The sequence below is a fragment of the Cibotium barometz genome, chromosome 24 (genome assembly GCF_041138505.1).
Source record: "Cibotium barometz isolate CiBa-2024 chromosome 24, ASM4113850v1, whole genome shotgun sequence".
In the NCBI taxonomy this organism is placed as follows: domain Eukaryota; kingdom Viridiplantae; phylum Streptophyta; class Polypodiopsida; order Cyatheales; family Cibotiaceae; genus Cibotium; species Cibotium barometz.
The window spans coordinates 44,506,565-44,527,305 of NC_141069.1; the positions used below are offsets into that span (position 1 = coordinate 44,506,565).

A 20,741-nucleotide genomic window follows, 5' to 3' on the forward strand; every position below is an offset into this window, starting at 1 on the left:
CTTTATTCGTTTTCATTAGGAAAAATTTAGACTCAAATTAGGTCCTTTAAGGTTTTATACACATTCTCTCTCTATAAAAATGGGCTCATGATGAAATTTTTGTAAATCAACTAAAAAGTGAGCAGAGTTTGGACATTTGGAATCTACTCCTAGAGACCTTTTCAATGATGTATAGCATGACGGGTAATTTTTCATATTCAAGAAGTCCCCAAATTTGGTGATGATGTGGTACATTACATGCCACATCATCACCAAATTTGGAGACTTTTTGTACATGAAAAATTGCCTGTCATGCTATACATCATTGGAAAGGTCTCGAAGAGTAGATTCCAAATGTCTAAACTCCGCTCACTTCTGAGTTGATTTGCCAAAAATTTACCATAAGCCTATTTTTGTAGAGAGAGAATGTGTGCAAATCCTTAAAGGGCTCAATTTGAGTCCAAATTTTCCCTAATGTGTGCAAATCCTTAAAGGGCTCAATTTGAGTCCAAATTTTTCCTAATGTGGGACATCAACACTTTATGTATTTTGCAACTTTACATATAATTTACAAGTAATAAAAACCATGGCATTGTTGTTTTGTAACTTTTTTTGTGTTTTTAGTGTTTATCTTTTAAAAAAGTTTAAATTATGTGATTTTTTTAAAAGGAGAAAAAATAGGTGAGATATGTGGGGACATGTATCCACACATATCTCACCCATTCTGTCCCCATTTTTTTTTGCAGACACAGTACGTAACGATAGCCACCTGTGTCTGCGACCATAAGCGCAGTTATTAGCATGGTTATTTACGCGGGTGGTAGCCGCGTACATAACTGCGTCAATGTTTTTTTCCATTTTTGGATCCTTTGAAATTTCCACGGGTCTTCACGTAGTTGTACTCTTTGTTTGTTGTAGTGAAATCATTTGGAGACAAAAGGTATGGATGTTCTCATGCGAATATCTATTGAAGGTCCTCAGTTTATGTGTTTTGATTTTATAGATGCCATTGAATTTTGGAGAGTTGGAGCAAAGCCGTTAAAACATGCTTATACGCATGTATATTGAATGAAGGATGTCATGTATGATATTTTGGACTTGGAAATTCTAAAGTATGTTGGTCTTAATTTTTTATAATTCGGGTATATGTCACTGGACATACTCAAGATTTTTAGAGTTCTATCTTTGAAAGTTATATTTTTGGTAAATTCAAGTTTTTGTAACATCTTATGAATTTCTTATTTGAAAAGTGATTTACTGTTGTAATCTCATCTCAAAAAGTTTTTTTTAATTTCACTTTTTTACCCTAGAAAAATACATGTTGTATTTGAAAGTTTACAATTTATTTCTTTGAATTTGTAATATTACAAGTTCTTTTCTTTGTAAATTTTGTACATATAACAAGTTAGCAATTTGTATAGCTTGCTTTATTTTAGATGTTTCTGTGAACACTGATCATGAGGTATAAAGACAAAAGCAAGTAAGAGTTGGAAGGTTTAGAGAAACAGGTGTATGTTGGGAAGACTTGGTAAGTCTCAATCTCTCATAATGATGATCATTATGTTGAAATCTCTTGTTGGGTGCACTATTCTGCAATCTATAATATGTTTTACTTTGAACCGGAAGATGTATATAAAAGCAATTTTGCATATAAAAGCAAACAGGCTTAATCCCACCATGTGTGACAATCAAATCAGCATGTACAAAATTGGACAGGACGCTTATCATGAAGGAGATTCACTCTAAAAGCAGTATGGATTAGACAGGAAACTTATCATGAATGACATGGAACTATTTGTAGAATACCTAAGATTCTTCAGATCATGAGCAATAACTATTTAACCTTTAAAAACACAAGTGTACCAATCATCTTTTAGATTAACAATCATCAAGCGGTACACTCTTAATCTCTAGAGCAGTGTGAGATTCATTGTCTCCTGTGCTTTCTTTCTTTTCAACTTATGTTCCAAGCACGGCCTCTACTCCCAAGATCTCCCAAAAAAGCATGGCAAGCCCAACAAGTAGAATGTGTTTAGGTATATTATTTACCTTTACATGTAGATCAGCATACCACAGCCCCAAGCTTTAACCTATGAGACTGTTTTTTCAATGGGTTTGTTTCAGATTGCTGCCTCAAAGCACCTGCTAGTGCAGAAACCCTCCTCCTTGGTGACCTGTTGAGGGCTAATCTAGCTGGATTAAGAGCAGGGGGTTGCCAATCAGTGCTAATCACGGTGATTTCATCATCATGAAAAGCTAGTGAGGATGATCTAGAAGCGCGGGCTAATCTATGTTGCTGTCCATAGAAGTCTTCGACCTCTTCTTTAAATTTGGTAGAGAAGAAGGGGCCCTTGAAGGCAATGGCACCAAAATGACTGTCTGTGCTGTTTAATTCATCAAAGCAATTATAAGTGGTACATGAGGCCTGTGTTTCTTTGATGGTTCTCTTGTAGGGGGAGAACCACTTGGCTTGCAGATAGCAATGCTTTCTCCAAGGTGGCAAATGCATGCCCATGAGCTTGAGAGAGAGCTTTGCACCCTCTGACATTGTCTTCAACACTGTGTGTAGCCTCTCTGCTTTGCCCACAAATATGCATGGAACCATCTGCAGCAGCCGATTGTACTGCTCCGATGCCCTTGCTATCTCAAATTGGGCTCTCAAATTTGTGTCCACTATGATCCGCCGCTCATTTGAGCAAATCACGTCAATGTACTCGTAATTACCTGCACAGCACACAGCAATAGCCCCACATAATTAGCACGTACGTGCTAATCTGGTATTAATTCTAGTCGCCTGGCTTTTGTGGCATGATTATTATGCTTCGCTTGCTTAGATTTGTAGTTGTACAAGCCCGCAGCTATGCTTAATTGCTTAGCTAGGTTGATAGAATGATTAACCCTAGATTATAGTTCCATCGCGTAGTTTATAGAGGTAGTTTGGCAAATGTTTAACCAAAGATTATGCTGTACTGAGTTAGGTTGGCAGATGTTTAACCAAAGCTTATGCTTTCCGTAGCTACGCTGGTAGATGTTGAACCAAAGATTGTGCTTTGCAAGTGTCGGAGATGTTTAACCCTAGAGCCAACTTCGATCAAGTATCGCTGCTATTCGCCTAACCCTATTATTGTCAAATTTTGCTTAATCAAGTTAAGTTGAGGGTTGTCTAAACCTAGAGCGAAACTTAAAGTCTGCTTAATTATCTTACTTGGATTAATCAAGGTGAGTTGACAAAATGAGACTTTGTTCAATTAGGTCTGGATTACAACTATTTGACCCTAGGATTCTTCAAATCATTGTCTTGAGCTAATTATTTTCTAAACCTAAGTTAAAACTTTGCTTAAATGTTTACCTGCCGGAAGGGCTCCAGCATGCTCCCATCTCGATTTGCAGACTGCAGCGTTGTACCCAAACGATCTCAGTTGCTTCATAACCCAGTAAAGCATGCAATCGTTCCTGCAAATTTCCCCTCTCCTCACACAATCAGACTCCATATCCACTCGCTTTTCCTGCATAGAATCTACCGCCTTCATCACATCCTTGAGCACCCGGGACTCTCCTTCATCAATGCAAGAAACCATTTCCTGCACTTAAAAAAAAATATAAGGTGTAATTGGGTGAGAAACCACGCTAATCAAGGCCGTTCTCATCGTTAAAACACATAATTAGGAAGAAATTAGATGAAAAATGTTAACAGTTACCTCCATGATCTCTTTTAGCTGATCATAATCATCAAGATTATCATCATCATCAGGGTGATCACTGGCCAAGCAAAGATGGGTTCCATTTCCACAATTGCAACGTGCTCTCCCACAAGACCCAACGTCCTCTATGAACTCATTAACCATGGCAGCAAGGCAAACTGTGCCAGGTTCATGGACACTCCCACTGCTATCATAGTTAATCATGGGCTCTGCAGCTCTCTCATTATGGTGCTGTTGATGATGATACCCAGTATAATTATTGTGGTTAGCGGTATCGTTAAGCTTGATTGCTCTCATGGCCTGGCTAAGGGAGCCCATGATCTTCCTAGCTTTAAGTGGTTTGTCTGTTTGCTCATTTGATGATGATTTCAAGTTAGATAAACCTGAGGGGGGCCTTGATTTGTTGGCTATGGCAGGCTGATGAAGGATGTGAGGTCTATCATCCCACTGTTTTTCTGATGGTTGCGAAGATCTGGAGGAATTGGAGCCTTTACAAAGAGGCTGCAAACCAGGAAGGACAGGCATGGCAGAACTGATCAAAGAGGAGAAGTAATAATGGTGTGAGAAGAAAGCTGAGAAGCAAGCAAGGGGATAAGGCTATAGAAGAGAAATAGCCTAAGGTAAGCATATAATAATATTTGAGAGGAAGAAGGGTACCTTATCTTTTCTATAGAATCTTGCACAGTTCATCAACAGAGAGAGAGAGAGAGAGAGAGAGAGAGAGCAGAGAGCATGCATAGCTTGTAAAGATGTTTTTATGAACAAAAACAAGCAGGTTTATTATAGTATATATGGACCTTATTTTTAGCAGGTCTATAATAGTATATAGAACCTATTTTAATTTAAATAACCCTATCCTATGACATTTCAAATGCATTTTATTTCAAATAACCCTTCCCCATGAAATTAAAAACTAATTCATTCCAAATGACCCTTCCCCATGAAATTTAAAACTAATTTATTTAGCCCTATTCTTTAAGATAAGCTTGGGGCCACTTAATAAAGTATGTCCTCCCCTTTCTGGCCCATCTAAAAACCCAACAAAAAAAAAAGCTTGGCAAGAATGATTGAACCGTCTTGGTTGTAACTTGTTCCAATCAATCACACTCTTTGCCACCATGATGTGGGCACAGAATGTTGATTAACTTTTTTTTGACTGCAGTAAATCAGCAGTTATGAGCTTAATATATAGCTTAGACTTTTATTGGAAATTGCAATTCATAGAAGCTTTGCATGTGAAGAAGCTATAATTATTGTAAAACAACTGAGATTGATGAGATGCAAAGAAGAAATGATTGAAGATTGCATTAACACATTTGTACTTTGTGAAGGAATTAAGATTAAGATCGGTAAGATAAGATGCATTAAGAGCTTTGCGTGATTTGAGATTAGGATCATTTGAGATTAAAGATTGGTAAGATAAGATGCATTAAGAGCCTTGCGTGATTTGAGATTAGGATCATTTGAGCGAATATGGACTCAATGACTTGATAATCATTTATTACCAGCGTGTCCCTTAATCACGATTAACAAAGATCCAAGATGATTTACGAATTTAGGTGTTCTAATAATATGATCCGTTGAAGTTTGAACGGGAATAGGGCTAAATCCAATCATTGTAGGAGAAATTGAGAGCTGATTAAGATGCGAATAGGATCAAATGAGAAGCGTTTGCGTGACTTGGGATTAGGGTGAGGGTACAAAGCAATGGATGGTCAATGGATGTACGTTAGATTAGTGAGTATTATATATGATAGCTTTTCCCCTTGATCATGAGAGTGTGTGTGTGTGGGGGGGGGGGTGTGTGTGTGTGTGTGTGTGTGGGTGTGTGTGTGTGTGTGTGTGTTGGGGGGGATTCATTAGAGTTTGTGCCTGACCACTATTTTGTACGTGCGTGCGGATTCGTCTAGATCTTCTCCCTACTTCAATATCATCAATATTAAAGGCAAGCCGGCCCCTCCCCCCCCTTTTGCAATTATGGTTGTTTCCCTTCACCTTCCAATTAAATGTCTCACCATGTACTTTCCAAATACAGCTTTCCTTAAGTTGTTGCCTTCTACATTGTGGGCTTTTAGGCTGTCCTCCTCTCTCCTGTGTCCTTGGCCTCCCCCCTCTTTTCACCTACACAAGTCCAAAACCAACATTTGTAAAGCAAGAAGGGTCCTACCCAGTAGGTACACCACAATACACTACATTATGTAGTTTGTACATTGGTGGTGGGGTTTCTCATTGCTCCATTGCTTTGGCTATACTCCACCAGCTATTCCTATGGGGAATGCACCAACACCCCTGGACCCACCCACACCTTGGTCCAACCATTGGAACTTGTAGCTTCCCAACCCCATGTGCAGATTCTCTCTAGTGTCCCAAGCAATCTCTTGGGTAATTCTTGACCATGTAAATTTGCAACACTTTATCACAGTACCACCTTCTCATGTTCCCATAACTTACAAGAACTTTACTTCTCTCCAAACCGTGAACCAAGTGCGATAAAAAAACAAAAAACCAAAGTTCTTGTAGTTGCAATGCTAGAATACCTTTGAATTTATGATTGAAGCTTTGAAATTGCTAGATTTGAAGAGGTATTAGTTATGAAAACCTTCTAATTTTTTAAAGAGTATTTTAAAACCTAAAACTTGGCACCCCCATCCTCCTTGTACAATTTCTCAAGAAACCTCTTTTGTTTCCTAAATGGGATGGGTTTTGAGCACTTTACTCTCCAAATGCACATTTAGACATTTATAGCTAGTGCCTTTCGACTTTCAAGCACCTTGTTTAGATTGGTAAGCTCTGAGTTACCACTTCAACACACGAGAACCCTCTTTTATTTTCTATGCTTTATCATTAGCCATAGTTTATGAGAATTTTGTCCAAGGTCATTCATGTTTTCTCAAGGTGTTTTTATCCCAAAATAGTTTCTTGCTCACACACGATAGCTATTATCCCTTGTTTTCAAGAAATGTATTTAAACAAGATTACTTATCTTTTTGCTTGGCAAATAATCAATATGAAAAATTTAAGTCTAGAAAAATATATGAAGGTTATTTTGTGTAGACAAAGTAAACACAGACTCACATAAGCTTGTGCAAAAAAAAGCAGGTCATTGATTCTCTCTCTCGCATCCTCTCCTTTTCCTACTCATGATTTTGATTGCGTGATTGAACTTCAAAAATGACACACTACATTATTATATTCTAGATTTTTTTCAAATTTTTACTAGTCAATTTATATCCAATTGGTACTTTCTAGTGTAAAATAAGAAAAGATGATTACCAATTATTAATAATAAATTTATGTTTGTGCTTGCTTAGTTTTTTAATTGCTTGAATCAAGAACTACACTTGTACAATAGCTATATTCTAATTATTTTTAAAAAAGAAAAAGAAATCCATGTCTCTCATAGCAACTTCAAAAACTTAAGGTACTTAAGTCATCTCCAAGTGGCATAATTACCATGGTTATAACTTAGGCAAGTTCTATAAATGTTAAGAGTTTTGCTTTCTTTAATATAATGTTTATATGAAACTAATGCATGGTTTATGTGACGACATGGTCAATTTTGCACAAATGTATAAGTATACTTCTCTTCTCTTTTTTTATTCTCAAATATAACAAGAAACGATAAAAAAATAGACTTGTAATAATTGAATTATCCTATATGGTATAGTATTTCTTTTGCTCACTTGGATAACACTACTACATTACACAGGTGATGACAAAGGTGAAGTGACACATGTCATAACATGACTATAATGGGGTAACCAATATACTATGTCATAATGCAATACATCAATTTTATATTAAAAAAAATAAGTGTTGTATTGAGAGACAAGTGATTTTTTTAAAATAAGAAATAAGAAATAAAAAATTAATAATTATAATTTTGTAGTAGTAAGACAATGATAATTGTGTTCTTCTGATGCCCTTTATAAGAAAGCCTCTTACTCTATGGGATGGACCTAAATTGATAAATGTAAAGACTTTATGGCGGCCAAGCAATGAGATAGAACAAAAGCATAACTTTCTTTTAGAAAAGTAAGTGAAAGATCCTCAAAAGATCCAATCTCATCCAAAATATATATCTACCAAACGATAGTCATGTACTCCACCCTTATCCTCATCATGTGACTCCTCTTTGTCCTTACCCCAAGTCAATTAATCTTCATAAGTTGAGAACATGTTGATACGTTAAGGGGATCACTATGAACAAACCCATATAGCGTGTGCATTCAAAGGGTAATTAAACAAACCCTTGCCTATAAATATTTATTATTTACATACACCCTTTTTATAGATTTTAAGATAATAAAAGCAACCCTTCCAAATGGAAGTTTTAAAATTTGAATTTAAAAACCTCTTAGTTTTTTTTAACCTCCACCAAAAAATCTTGAGGGGTTCACCTAAAAATATGTAAGTGTAGCACGTGAGTTCATCAGGAGGGGTATATTAATTCAAAAAAGTTACATAATTACATTTATAGGAGGGGTTTTTTAAACCAATTTAAAAAAATCGTAAGTTTATGAAGAAAAAGGAGTCATATTATTCATAAAAGTATGTAAGTGTAAGGGGTTTTTTAAATACCCCTTGAATGCATGTGATACATAAAATTTCTTAGAGGTGAACCCCCCGAGCAAAAAATACAACCCCTGTTATTGAATACACATGCTACCTTATATCTTTTCCAATGGAGAACCCCCCCTCCCTTGCCTCTCATCCGACCAAGAGGTGGAAGCACGATGTATAATTGCAAACAGTTGCAACATATCTTGAGGATATTTAGATCAAATGGCTATTCCATACATGCCTCATGTTACATTCTCTATAACATTATGCATATTGTTACGGATGTCAATTCTAAATTCAACATTACATATGCTTATATATCTTTGACTCTTATCAAACAAGAAGGCATAGACTCCACACTGTAGATAATTACAGACAACGTTGGAGAAAGAGGTAGCATTCTCTACTTGAAGAAGAGTGCTTGGTCTTGATCTTTTTGGATTGTTGTAGCAATTCTTTTACCAATTCTTATATAACATTGAGCTATTTCCTAGAAAACAAAAGTGTCCATTACTTCCAATTTTCAAGGCATATTGTGAGGCGTTTGTATTTTCTAAATGTTTCTTATTTTTGTAGCTAGATGAATTGAACCTTTGTAGCTGGTCAAATGAATTCAAATTGAACCTTTGTTTGTGTGTTGATGCTACCTTTTTAAACATAACATGCCATGGATAGAAATTGGCAATAATACAAGATATTGTATCAATATAACATGATGCAAACTGGCCATAGTCATAAAGGAGGAGCTTCTTAGCTTTATTCTATAAGGCTATAGTAAAACAATTAGTAGACCCATATAAGTAACCCATCTATGCTCATCCTTTTAAATGAAAGATTTTAGACTTTTCAAAAGCCTCTAGAATTGAGCTCCTTTAAATAAAAAAGTACAATATTCTTGAAAGAAACAACTCATAAATGGATATATGATAATTATACCTTATATTTAAAATCATGTCTCAATTTATATTCAAGATTCAATAAACCTTCTAATTTAAATGTTATGGATATTTTGTCTAGAAAATAGTTGAGAGAGAGAGAGAGATTTTAATAGTGAATGAGTTACAGATACCCTTAGGAGGTTCACTTTGTAAAAACACATATAACACTTGCATCCAAGAATGCATTTAAGATACTTCAATTTTTATTTTGTTTTTTTACATTTGTTAACACATTTGGTTACCCCCCTTTCATAAGTATACAGATATGTTTGTATTTTAAATTAAAAAAATCATCTTAATAAGTAAACATACATGTTTCCATTTTGAATTAAAAACATCCCTCTATAAGCTCATGTGAATTGACTATTAAACAACTATTTGATTAATATCTATTGTATGGCATGTAAGTATCTCAATTGAAACACCTCATGCATAAGCTTTATATATGAGGCTATGTATAAGGCGTTATGCACAAGTCACATGCACAAGTCACATGCATGTGTCTTATGCATTGGCCAATGTATAAGTCTCTTGCATGAGGCTTATGCACTAGCCTTATGCATGAGGCTTATGCATAAGCTTTATGCCCTAGCCTCACGCATGAGCCTAAGGCATATGGCCACCTCTTGAGAGAAGCATCGCTCTCAAAAGGCTATCAACAAAGAGAAGAAAAAATAACAAACCCTAATCTTAAAAACTCTAAAACTTACAAAGCCTATAACATGTAAAATCATAAGAGAGGAAACATAAAAGAGAGAGATCTCTTACCTTATGAGGCTTATATGTGTCGATAACCTACAAAATCAAACCAAATAAAGAAAAAAAACTATTAGTAACCCTAATCCTAACCCTCATAGAAAGCATATACAAAACCCTAATCTTAATAGAAATATTAATGAAATCTTTTTCTTCATAACATAGAAAACTTATTGAATCTTTTTTTTCCCTTCTCATTGAAGCTTAACCCTAACCCTAGATTCTACATAAAAACCCTAATAGAGAGCTTTGATGGAGAGCTCTCCATCAAAGCTCTCTATTAAGGTTTCTATGTAGAAGCTGGGGTTAGGATTAAGATTCAATGAGAAGAGAAAAAGAAGAAAAGAAAAACTTAAAAGAGAGAAAAGAGAAGGGAAATACTCATAAGAAAGCTTTCATGGAAAGCTTGTTTACATAGGAGATGAAAGAAAAGAGAAGGCATACCTTGCTTGAGCTTGAGGAGGGTAGGGTAGAAGAGGTAGAAGTGATAGATTAGACATAAACCTACAAAAAAACCCAAGGTAAAAGTTTAGGATATCGATGCAATGGCAAAAGAAGTGGGGGTACTTTTTCCAAGCCACGTTACTGTGAGTAGCATTTTGTTTTTTTTACTGTAGCAGCACTTTTTTGTTGCTCTAGAAAAGCATTGCTAAGTAGCATTTTTCACTACTACTGAGCAACATTTTTAGTAGTGAAAAAATATTGCTCAACAGTGTTAAAAGCCCCGACATTTTCCTTTTGAAAACGCTCCTAAAAAATGCCGCTGTGTCCCCTCGATGTGCAATGTAACACGCCATTTCTTATTAGCAACAATGAATAAGCAATGCATTGCTAATCATTTAGAGTATGTAATATTTTGTTTCTTGCCCTCCTTGTACTTGAGCATATGTTCTTTACTCTAAAATATTGTCATTGAGAAAAGAAGAGTGCATTATACTTGAGGCATTAAAGGTTTACGTGGCTATAAAAATCATTTTAACTAACTTTAAATGGTCCATTTTATAATGATATTAACCTATGTTTTTCAATATGATGCATTATGCTATAAAATTTCTTTTTAAAAAATGGGTTTCTTGTCTTGTGACTGTAGCTTCATTTTCACTGCTGCAAGGGAACGATAGTGTACCAAAGTGACATGTACCACGATCCACCAGCATTTTGATGATCACTGGTAATTTCACTGGTAATAACCAATGCTCATACCAACACTTATACCAATGTTTTTTTAAAATCAAGAATTGGGTGCGTGGCCTCTCCATGGCCTTCATGTCACTGGCATATCCCTAAATTTCCCCCCCTTCTGTTCATCTCTTTTTTGCTGTAGTAGTAGCAGCAGTAGAAACTTTCTCCCTCCACACCAAGCTCCACACACACACACACACATGCTCGTACACACCCTCTCTCTCTCTCTCTCTCTCTCTCTCACACACACACACACTTTCTTCCATCTTTTCGTGCTTCCTCCCTCATGCTTCTTCTTCTATCTCACTCTCTCCTTCTCAACCTCTTTTCCCTCTCTCTCTCTCTCTCTCTCTTCCATCTCCCCCTTCCTTCCTTCCTCGTGATTCTTCCTCTACCTTTCCTTGTCATACAATCATCTCTCTCCCACACCTCTCATGATTGAATTTTTCATTTATTAATAGTTTTCTTAATGAAGATTAGTGTATTCATGTATGTAGGAGTAGAAATTAGGATTTTTAATCTAAAAGGGTGGAAGGAACTAACTTGTTTTGTTTTGCGCTTTGTTTCTTGGTTTTGTAGGTATCTCCTGTTTTGTTTTGCGCTTTGTTTCTTGGTTTTGTAGGTATCTCCTCCTCTCAATTGATGAAGGTAAGTTTAGTAAACCATGTGCTTAATCAATTTGGGGTTTCTTATTTAATGTCATTTTACATAAGTAAGTAAGATTATATATACGGGTTTATGTATGTGGTAGACTAAGCTAGCATTTTTTTGTTTATTATTTTTTCTTGTTTTATAGCTATTTCCTCCATCTTTCATAAAGGTAAATCCACTAGTCTTGTGCCTAATCTATTTAATAATTAGTTTTAAATATTCAAAGTGCATGCACATTTTTCATGTCCTTGTTTGCTTAGGCTAATACCCATGACCATGTCCATGTACCCATGACCATGACCATGTGCATTCCCTTCATTTATGCATTATAATCAAAATGTATTTACTTACGCATGGGCAATGTATAGGCTATGCATAGCCTATGCATAGGCATGTCTATGTATAAGCCTACACATCGGCATATGTATACATACACAGGCATGTGTATGTATAGCCTATGCATAGGGATGGCTATGCATAGGGATGGCTATGCATAAGCCACGGTCATGCACGTGTATGTATACACATAGGCATGTGTATGCATAGCCTATGAATAGGGATCGATATGCATTTAATCCATGGCCATGCATGTGCATAGGCTACGCATAGGTATAGCTATGCATAAGCCATGGCCATGCATAGGCTATGCTATGGAATTTGCAATGTCATAGCATGGCCTATGCATTGCTATGGATTATGCATAGCCATGTCTATGCATAATCATGCTAATCATAGCAAGGATTATGCATGGCTATGGATACACATAATCACGTCTATGAATTGCCATGTCTATGTGTAGGCTTATACATAGCCATGTCTATGTATATGCATGCCTATGAAACTATGCAAAGACATTGGTGCATACCATGCTTTGATGATTGGACGCAAAGCGCCATGCCATGCTTAGATGCTATACACATAGCATTCAAACATTCCTTGCCATGCTTAGATGCTTTGTGCTTTTCATCTGGGTATAGCATGGGCACTTTGCATCCAACTAGTAAGCATTTTTTGCATGCCGATTGGATACAAAGTGGCCATGCCACACAATGATGCTATGCACATAACGTCCAAGAAAGGCCTATGCATGGCTATGGATAGGCTTGGCATATGTATAATAATATTATTCCTAAGCATATGCAAGCCATATGGGAAAGCCTAGGCAAGCATATGGAGAGCCTTACATATAGCTTGCATATGTATGTCATATGCTTGCCTAGTCTTTCATATGGCTTGCCTATGCTTGCCATATGGAGAGCCTTACATATGACTTGCATATGTATGTCATATGCTTGCATATGGCTTTTATATGCAAGCCTATGCATATGAATAGACTTGACATATGCATATTCCTAAGCATATGCAAGCATATTATTGCCATAGGCTTTTCCCTATGCATATGTCTATGCTTTCCATATGTCAGCGTATGCATATGCCTAGGCTTGCCATATGAATATGCCTAAGCATATGCTTGCCATAGGCTTTCCATATGCATTTCCACATGGAATTTCCTATGCCATGCATAAACTACACATAGCTATGCCTATGCATTAGCCTACACATTCCCTCTTTAGCACAACGCATAGCTTCTTATATATTCTATAGGGGTCATAAAGGTGCGTGAAGATTTAGCTAGTGATAAGTGGTGTTATAACTAGACAATGCTTTCTAGACCTCCTTATTCTACAGGGGTCATAGAGGTGCATGAAGATTTAGTTAGTGATAAGTGTTGGTACAACTAGGCAATGCTTGCCAAACCTCCTTATTTAAGTTTGTTTCTTCTGCTTACAAGCTTGGTACCTTTAAATAAATAAGGGGGTATGGGAAGCGTTTCTTAGCTATACCACCAAAAAAATAGGAGAAATACTCATTTACGTATGGCATGCAAGCACTTGTCTAGTGTGTAAGTTACCTTTGATCTAGTTTTTGCTATGTTATCATGCATTTTTTTATTGTCTACATAGTCTACCAATTTGTACATTTGCCATGCTTCAATTAAAGTTTAGGTCAACTTTTAAACATAATGTAGGGTTTTGAAAAGTGGTTTTATACTTAAAGAATAACTCATTTTTTAATGGGTTTTAGCCTAGGTTAAGAGCGGCGGTTGAAGAAGAAGACTAGTTAAGCCACTACAGACCTTGACAACCATTGGGGAGCACTAGCAAATGTATGTTGCAACCTCTCTTTGCTATTTTGCTATTAATTTTTTATCCTTGTCAAGGCCACATGGCCCATGCGTATGTGTCGCATGTGAAGTGCCCCATGTGTGGGAGTTGGGTAGGAATGTATCACATGGCTATGCTTGCCATATGCTTGCATGCTTTCCCATTGCTTGCATTGGCTTGCCCCATAGGCTTGCATACTTGCCACCTCTCCTAGATGAAACTATCCATTTAGGCTAGGTGGTAACCTAAAATGCTTTCCACCTCTCATTATGTAATGTAGGAAAGCGTTTATTTTCTTGACATGCATATGGGCATTAAGAGAGCAAGACTGCTCCTCAACCTTGCTCTCCAAAATGGTAAATATAGGCAAGAACTTTTGTATGCCCGCCTTATGTAATGTAAGGTAAGCAAGTTATATTGATAAAAATTATAGTGCAGTGGTGTACTCATGATCTATACTATGACTATGAAAAATTCTCCATACTTTGCTTTTGTTTTCTTGTTCATGCAAAGTATAGTTTGAAGCTATGTCTATCTTGCATTGGGCATAACTTCTAATGTGTAGCTCAGAACAACATGCTGTAAAAACCAAAAATGGAGCATTTTCCATGCTCTATTGATTTTTTTAATTTCTTTTTACTTTTTTTTTGGTAACCAACACTCCTACCAATGCTTTTACCAACCAAAATATCGCTAGTAACTTTGCTAGTAATGCAGCACTCCCATACAACGATCGACACTTTTCAAAGCCCATCATTTATCGTTGGTAGGACTGTTGGTTGGCCCTCATCTCCTTGTAGTGTTTTTAATAGTGACATTAGCATCATACTATAACTTAGTTTATGAATAAAACTACCTAAGCTAATAAATATCACTTTGAATTTTCAAAATAATCTAAACATGTGTATAAACTAAATTTTAATTGTCCCAACGCATCTCCTAAGACAAAGCATGCTACAACATTTGAGTTTTAGATTGTGGTGAGTTTATCTTAAAATGCATATTTACAACTTGCATATATAGTTTGTTTGTTGAGCCTTGAGATGTGAATTGAGTTGTTTAAATCTTATGTTCAAATCCTTCAATACAGTGCAAGCATTGAATTTATTTATGTGTACACATGTGTGTGTGTGTGTGTGTGTGTGTGTGTGTGTGTGTGTGTGCATGCACCCCCACACGTGTATTGTGAGAAGTTGATAATTAAAGACTCATTAATAAAAAAATAAAAATTATAAGTTTAAAGGCTGATTACATGTTGATGATAGAGTAGATGGTACCATGTATAGGGTTAAAAATCTGAGATACGGATGATCACTAGATTCAAGAGTTGATATAGAATTGCCCTTCTCAATGTTCCTCTTATATGGAAAGGTTAATTTTTAATATGGATATTAGTCATATCTAGATTCTCTAATTATCCTTCCAAGATACTAGTTGTATCTAGTCTTAGATTCTCTACATATCCCTACTAAAAACATAAGAAATAATTTAGAAAAGTCTTAAATTTTAAGAGATCATTTTTAAACATCCACCAATAAATCGTGGAAATTTTCAAGACACCATAATTAAGAGCATTAGTACATGGCCTAAAACATTACTAACATGGTTATATTTGTATATTCCACACATGAACAAGTTGTTCTTAATGACGACTCGGGGGGTGCACTACTAAGAAACCCTATGTATCACGTGCGTTCAAGGGGTATTTAGAAAACCCCTTGTGAATTTTTCATGAATAAAATGACCCCTTTTTTTATGGACTTACAGGTTTTTTTCAAAATCAATTTAAAAAACCCTTTTATAAATGTATTTTTATAAATTTATCTTAAAATTTTCAATTAAAAAACCCCTTCATTACATGGTATACTTACATATTTTTAGGTGAACCCCCCAAGAATGATGATTACATTGGATCTAGGATTGCCATTAATGTCACTAAAACAAGGTAATAGATTTATTATTTATTTGAATTATCCAATGGGGTAGGTATCCATAATAGCCAGATTGGGGCACGTGCTCATCAAATGTGTTCTCTCATACGAAGGAGGCAAGGGAAAAGTTTAGGGGGCGAGGGAAGGGAGAGGGAAAATTCATGTTTTAATAGGTGCAAAATCTTGTATGTTTTAATGTGTCATAAAGAGCCATGCTCTTTTTTTTCGGGAGAGAGATCCTACTAATAGTTAACATTACAACTCGCTCAACATCCCAGCCACGCTGGTGTCGTGAGCTACAAGACCATCTACGCGGCCCTCTGAAGAGGGCGACGAGCACACTCGACCACAGAGAGCGGAGGGGCTACACTGGAGTCCTCCTGGGAAAGGCGGCCAGAACACGATCGACGCCGAAAGGGAAGCTTATGGAGAGCGCGGATGAGAGGTGCCGCCGAGGGGTCCAAGCAGGGTTTGAACCCAAGACCTTTCGGTCCTAGGCAAACACTTTACCACTTGGACTATCACCTCTTTGGCATAAAGAGCCATGCTCTACCTATGAAAAATTCAGAAAGCATGTATCCATATGGTGCAGCCTCCTATGGTGTTTAAAGAGGCAAGGTATGTACGAAAATGTATCCATATTTAATGACCTTATTTTGACATTATGAAAAAGGTTGTTGTTTGATGACCTTGTATACACGATACAATTGATAAAATAGAATTATAACAAGTTTGTGTGCTTAACTCCCATTGCCAATTGAGAGAGCTAAAATGAACCAATTAGCACGTTATAAGGGGTATATTTTGGTCTTATGTGCACTAAGTAATTTGATGTTTGTTGCAGACAGAAATAGATAAGCTACACCATGCAAAAAGGTGGAGTTTGGAAAATATCTTGAGCATGCAAGATGATGTGTCACATGCTAGATTTGAGGCTGAAAAAGAGTGTCCTCTGACCATACTATGTGGGTTGAAAGACTAATTGAACAAAGGGAATGTTTGGATGCTCTGACATTAATGGAAAAAGAGACAAAACTGTGGGATGGGTTGTCAATGGAATTCTTCATTGAGGTTCTAGGATAGGTTCAAGAAACACATTACTAGAATTTTTATCAAGGCATTTAGAGAAGGGAACCTAGAGAAGGGAATCAAAGATGGGATCATCAAGTTAATTCTTAAAAGCAATTGGCCTATAACTTTTTTTATCATTTGAGATCCATTGCCTTGATGAATGTCACCTTGCTAAATGTTTTTGGCCAAGGCTATTGCCACAATAACCTCTCTTTTTCTATAGGATTATGTGAGTAAGAGATAGTTTGGTTTCATAAAGGGTAGATATATTTATGACAATATTATGAATATTTTGGGAAGGAATTATCTATCGTATTTGAGCAGAAATGTATCATGATACAAATGGACCTTGAAAAGGCCTATGATAGAGTTCATTGGTCCTTTGTTAGCAAGGTAATGCATAAGTTGGGATTTGGGAGACTGATTTCTCAATGTGTTCACATTAGGAAGAGGTGCCTAGTCTCGTCTTATGACCTATTAGGCAAGCTTACCCTCTTGCTCCTTTTCCCCCTTACCTTAGAGAAGGTAGCTCAAGTTGGACCAATTACTAGGCTGAAACTGGGAGGCCAAGGCTAGTTAGTTATTTAATGCTTTGCAAATGACTGCTTTTCCTTTAGGCTAACAATGACAATGTGAGAAGAGCATTGTATATTGTTCAATGTTTTGCCAATTCTTCTAGCTCTAAATGTAATATTGCTAAATCAAGGATCACTAGTTTTCTAGAAGATGATTCATTTGAGTTACACAATTAGGGATGTTGGGAGGTTATAGGGACCTTAAAGATGCAAAAACATGCTAGAGCCAGAATTGCTACTAAGTTAGGAGATGCCCTATCATTAACTTTTGATTGGGCTATAATGTTACAAGAGGTGTCCCTAGTTAAAGACAATGGCAAGTGGAAATTTTTAGACTAGAAGAACAAAATTTTCTGGCAAGCCCCTTTTAAGGTTGTGGGCTCACCATATGTTGCCTTTGTCATTAAGGCTTGGTAGGAGAGCATCGGACTCATTAAATGGAAAGGTTGTTGGATATTTTTAGGTAATTCCCTCCGTGATTACCCTATTTGGTGATCACATTTATTCAAAGCCCCTTTAGGCTAAAATTGACCCAAAAAGAAAGTGCTAGGAGGCTTAACAATAAAGGCATTTCTCATCTTAATGGCTTGTTTAATGGAAAAGTTGGAGATTTTTAGGTAAATCCCTACTTGATTACCTTATTTGGCAACTACATTTATTTGGTGACTCCCTCCTTGATTACCCTATTTGGTGACTACATTTATTTGAACCCCCTCCAGCTAGAATTGACCAATTTTTTAAAGGTAACTCCCTCCTTGATTACCCTATTTGGTGACTACATTTATTTGAACCCCCTCTAGTTGAAATTGCTAGGAGGCTAAAAAATAAAGGCATTCATTAGGAGAAATGTGGACTCAATTTTGGGCCCTGTAAGAAGTGCCAACTCAGCTTAGAGAGAGAAAATAAAAAAGGTTTAAAACATATCCAAATTTACAATTCAACTCATTTTTTATTATTATAATAGTAGGTTCAAATATATTAAAATATACATATTATTTCAATGAGGTTTCATCATGAGGCAGCATTCTTTGTTGGATGCATGTAAAACTTGTTAGAACCAAGATTTCATAGAATTTGAGATAGTCGTGCATTTAAAAGATTCGAGGAAAGCTTTAATCATCATCTCGACCGTGGGGGGTTTTCCTAGTGAAACTTTTTAAAAAAATATCCTTACTAATCGAGTTAATTCTTGTTTCAATTCTTTAATATGTTTTATGATGAACAGAAAATACTAGCTTTGCAAATGAGAACATTAATCCAAATTTGGGGATTCCAATTAATCCACCTTCAACAACACATGTAGATACTCAAATTCTCAGTAAACAGTAGTAGAAATGGTGCATGTAAAACATATGATACTTACCATCTTCATGTGGACATACAATGTGAGTACCAGCGTTTGAAGAAACAAAATAAGATATTGTTTTAATGTTATGAGCAAAGAGAGCAAAGGAGGAATAATGGAGAGCATCATTTGGACTTGTGGACTGATGGGTCAATGTATCCCAAGGATCCATTTACAAATGCATCACCTCCATTTTACAACATTACAAACCTACTACATTTCACAGGTGATGGAAGACAAGGTTTGCTGGGTTATGCCCAACACTTGGAAACAAAAGCGATGGTTGCAGAACAGCAGAGGGATTTTCTATAGATAGAGAACACTGAAATAAAAAAACTAAATGGGTTGTATGCAGAGAAGCTTATGGCAAATAAAGAAACAATTCAAGACTTGGATAAAAGGATTGATGCTTTAAGGAGAAAGGACACAGCACTAGGGCCACATAAAAGAAGAAGGCAACTTTGCAACATACAAGAAATGAAAGTTGGAAGTGATGAAGAAGCAAGTACAAGCTGTAAGGTAACGCTAACTCTTGTTTCATATATATTTCTCTTTTTAGATTAGGTTCTTTGTTTGAAACTAGACATAGGTAATCAGATTTGATGTTATTCTATTTTTAGATCTTTGCTTCATCTAGAGTCCAAGATACATTCCAAAGCTGGAGTGCATTATAGTCATTTGGTACCAAAAGGAATAGTGGAAGAGATGCTGTATCAAAAGAAGTTTCAAAAAATCAATGAGAAGCATGTGTCTTCTTTTATAAACAAGAACTAGCTCAATGCAACTCAAGTGCAAGCAATGCTAGATGAGACTAGCACCTCTCAGAAAGCATATAGTATACTATTTAAGGCACTAGTAGAGAAATGTCAAAGTCAGAAGCATAAAGGTTCATTACTTCCAAAACCAATGCAAGTAAAGTCTGCACGCCAACATGTGAACTCAGAGGTGTTTGAGAAGCTTGGTTCACCAGTACATATTGAAGCAACATTTATTGCCAAAGACAGAGAGGTACTCTTTAACCAACACAACAATATTTTCTTTGATCTTGAAGCTTTGCAAAGGTACGGAGTTCAGTTCTTTGAGATTAGTCAAGAAGAATGTGAAGTTCTAAAATTTGTTTTGAAACTGGATGAGTGTGAGATTTTAAAGAACAAAAAAATGGAGAGGGCTACTATCACTCTAATGAACAGGGCCTTAGACACATCAATTACAAAAGATGATGCAAGATATTTCAATGTTCAATTGGAGAATAACATATTGCCGATTGGATCTTTTGAGGTATCTTCTTTATCATTGAATATGACTGTGTATTACGTTGAAATAATTTAAACACGAAACTTGTATTAAACATGAGCTTCTTCCTAATGACACAGGTGGATAAAGAAGACTTTGAAATTTTGCATTGGGTGTTTCATCAAACTACAATTCCATCATCACTGATTAGTGAGCAAAGAGATGGAAGGGCTCTTCATGTGCCTGGGTTCGGTGAATATAAAGTGGAATGGCACATGACAGGTGATTTGAAGACTCTAAAATGCATGTATAACATAAGCAAAGGTGCAAATGCAAAGAGTCCATGTCTATATTGCATGTCAAGTGCCAAGACTTTAGATCGTGTACTATGGAACAAAGCTCCTGATAGGCATTTAAAAGATAAAGATTTCAAAGCAGTGCTTGATATTCCTCTATCCAGAGTGCACATATGCACATTGCATGCACTATGTAGAATTGTAGAGAAGCTAGTGTATTTGTACATATGCTTTTTGCATGGACGTTAAAGCCTAAAAAAGAACCTCTAAAAGCAATCAAAGCAATAGAAAAAATGCTATCAGACATTGGCTTAGATGGGGGGCATGTTAAAATTGAGGAGGATGACAAGCGGTC

The 20,741-nt window shown here is 36.2% G+C and overlaps 1 protein-coding gene and 1 pseudogene across 1 annotated transcript; one reads left to right on the plus strand and one right to left on the minus strand.

Annotated features, from left to right (window-relative positions):
* Positions 1-1,715: 1,715 nt before the first annotated feature.
* LOC147625352 (uncharacterized) lies at positions 1,716-4,205 on the minus strand. The gene is made up of 3 exons (XM_086818676.1): positions 3,678-4,205; positions 3,329-3,560; positions 1,716-2,703 (listed from the first exon to the last, which is right to left on the minus strand). Exons 1-3 carry the CDS (start codon positions 4,203-4,205, stop codon positions 2,042-2,044), a joined length of 1,422 nt encoding a protein of 473 aa, XP_086674802.1. The 3' UTR covers positions 1,716-2,041.
* A 15,145-nt stretch (positions 4,206-19,350) lies between these two features.
* LOC147625353 (uncharacterized) overlaps positions 19,351-20,741 on the plus strand; it is a 56,748-nt pseudogene continuing 55,357 nt past the window's right edge.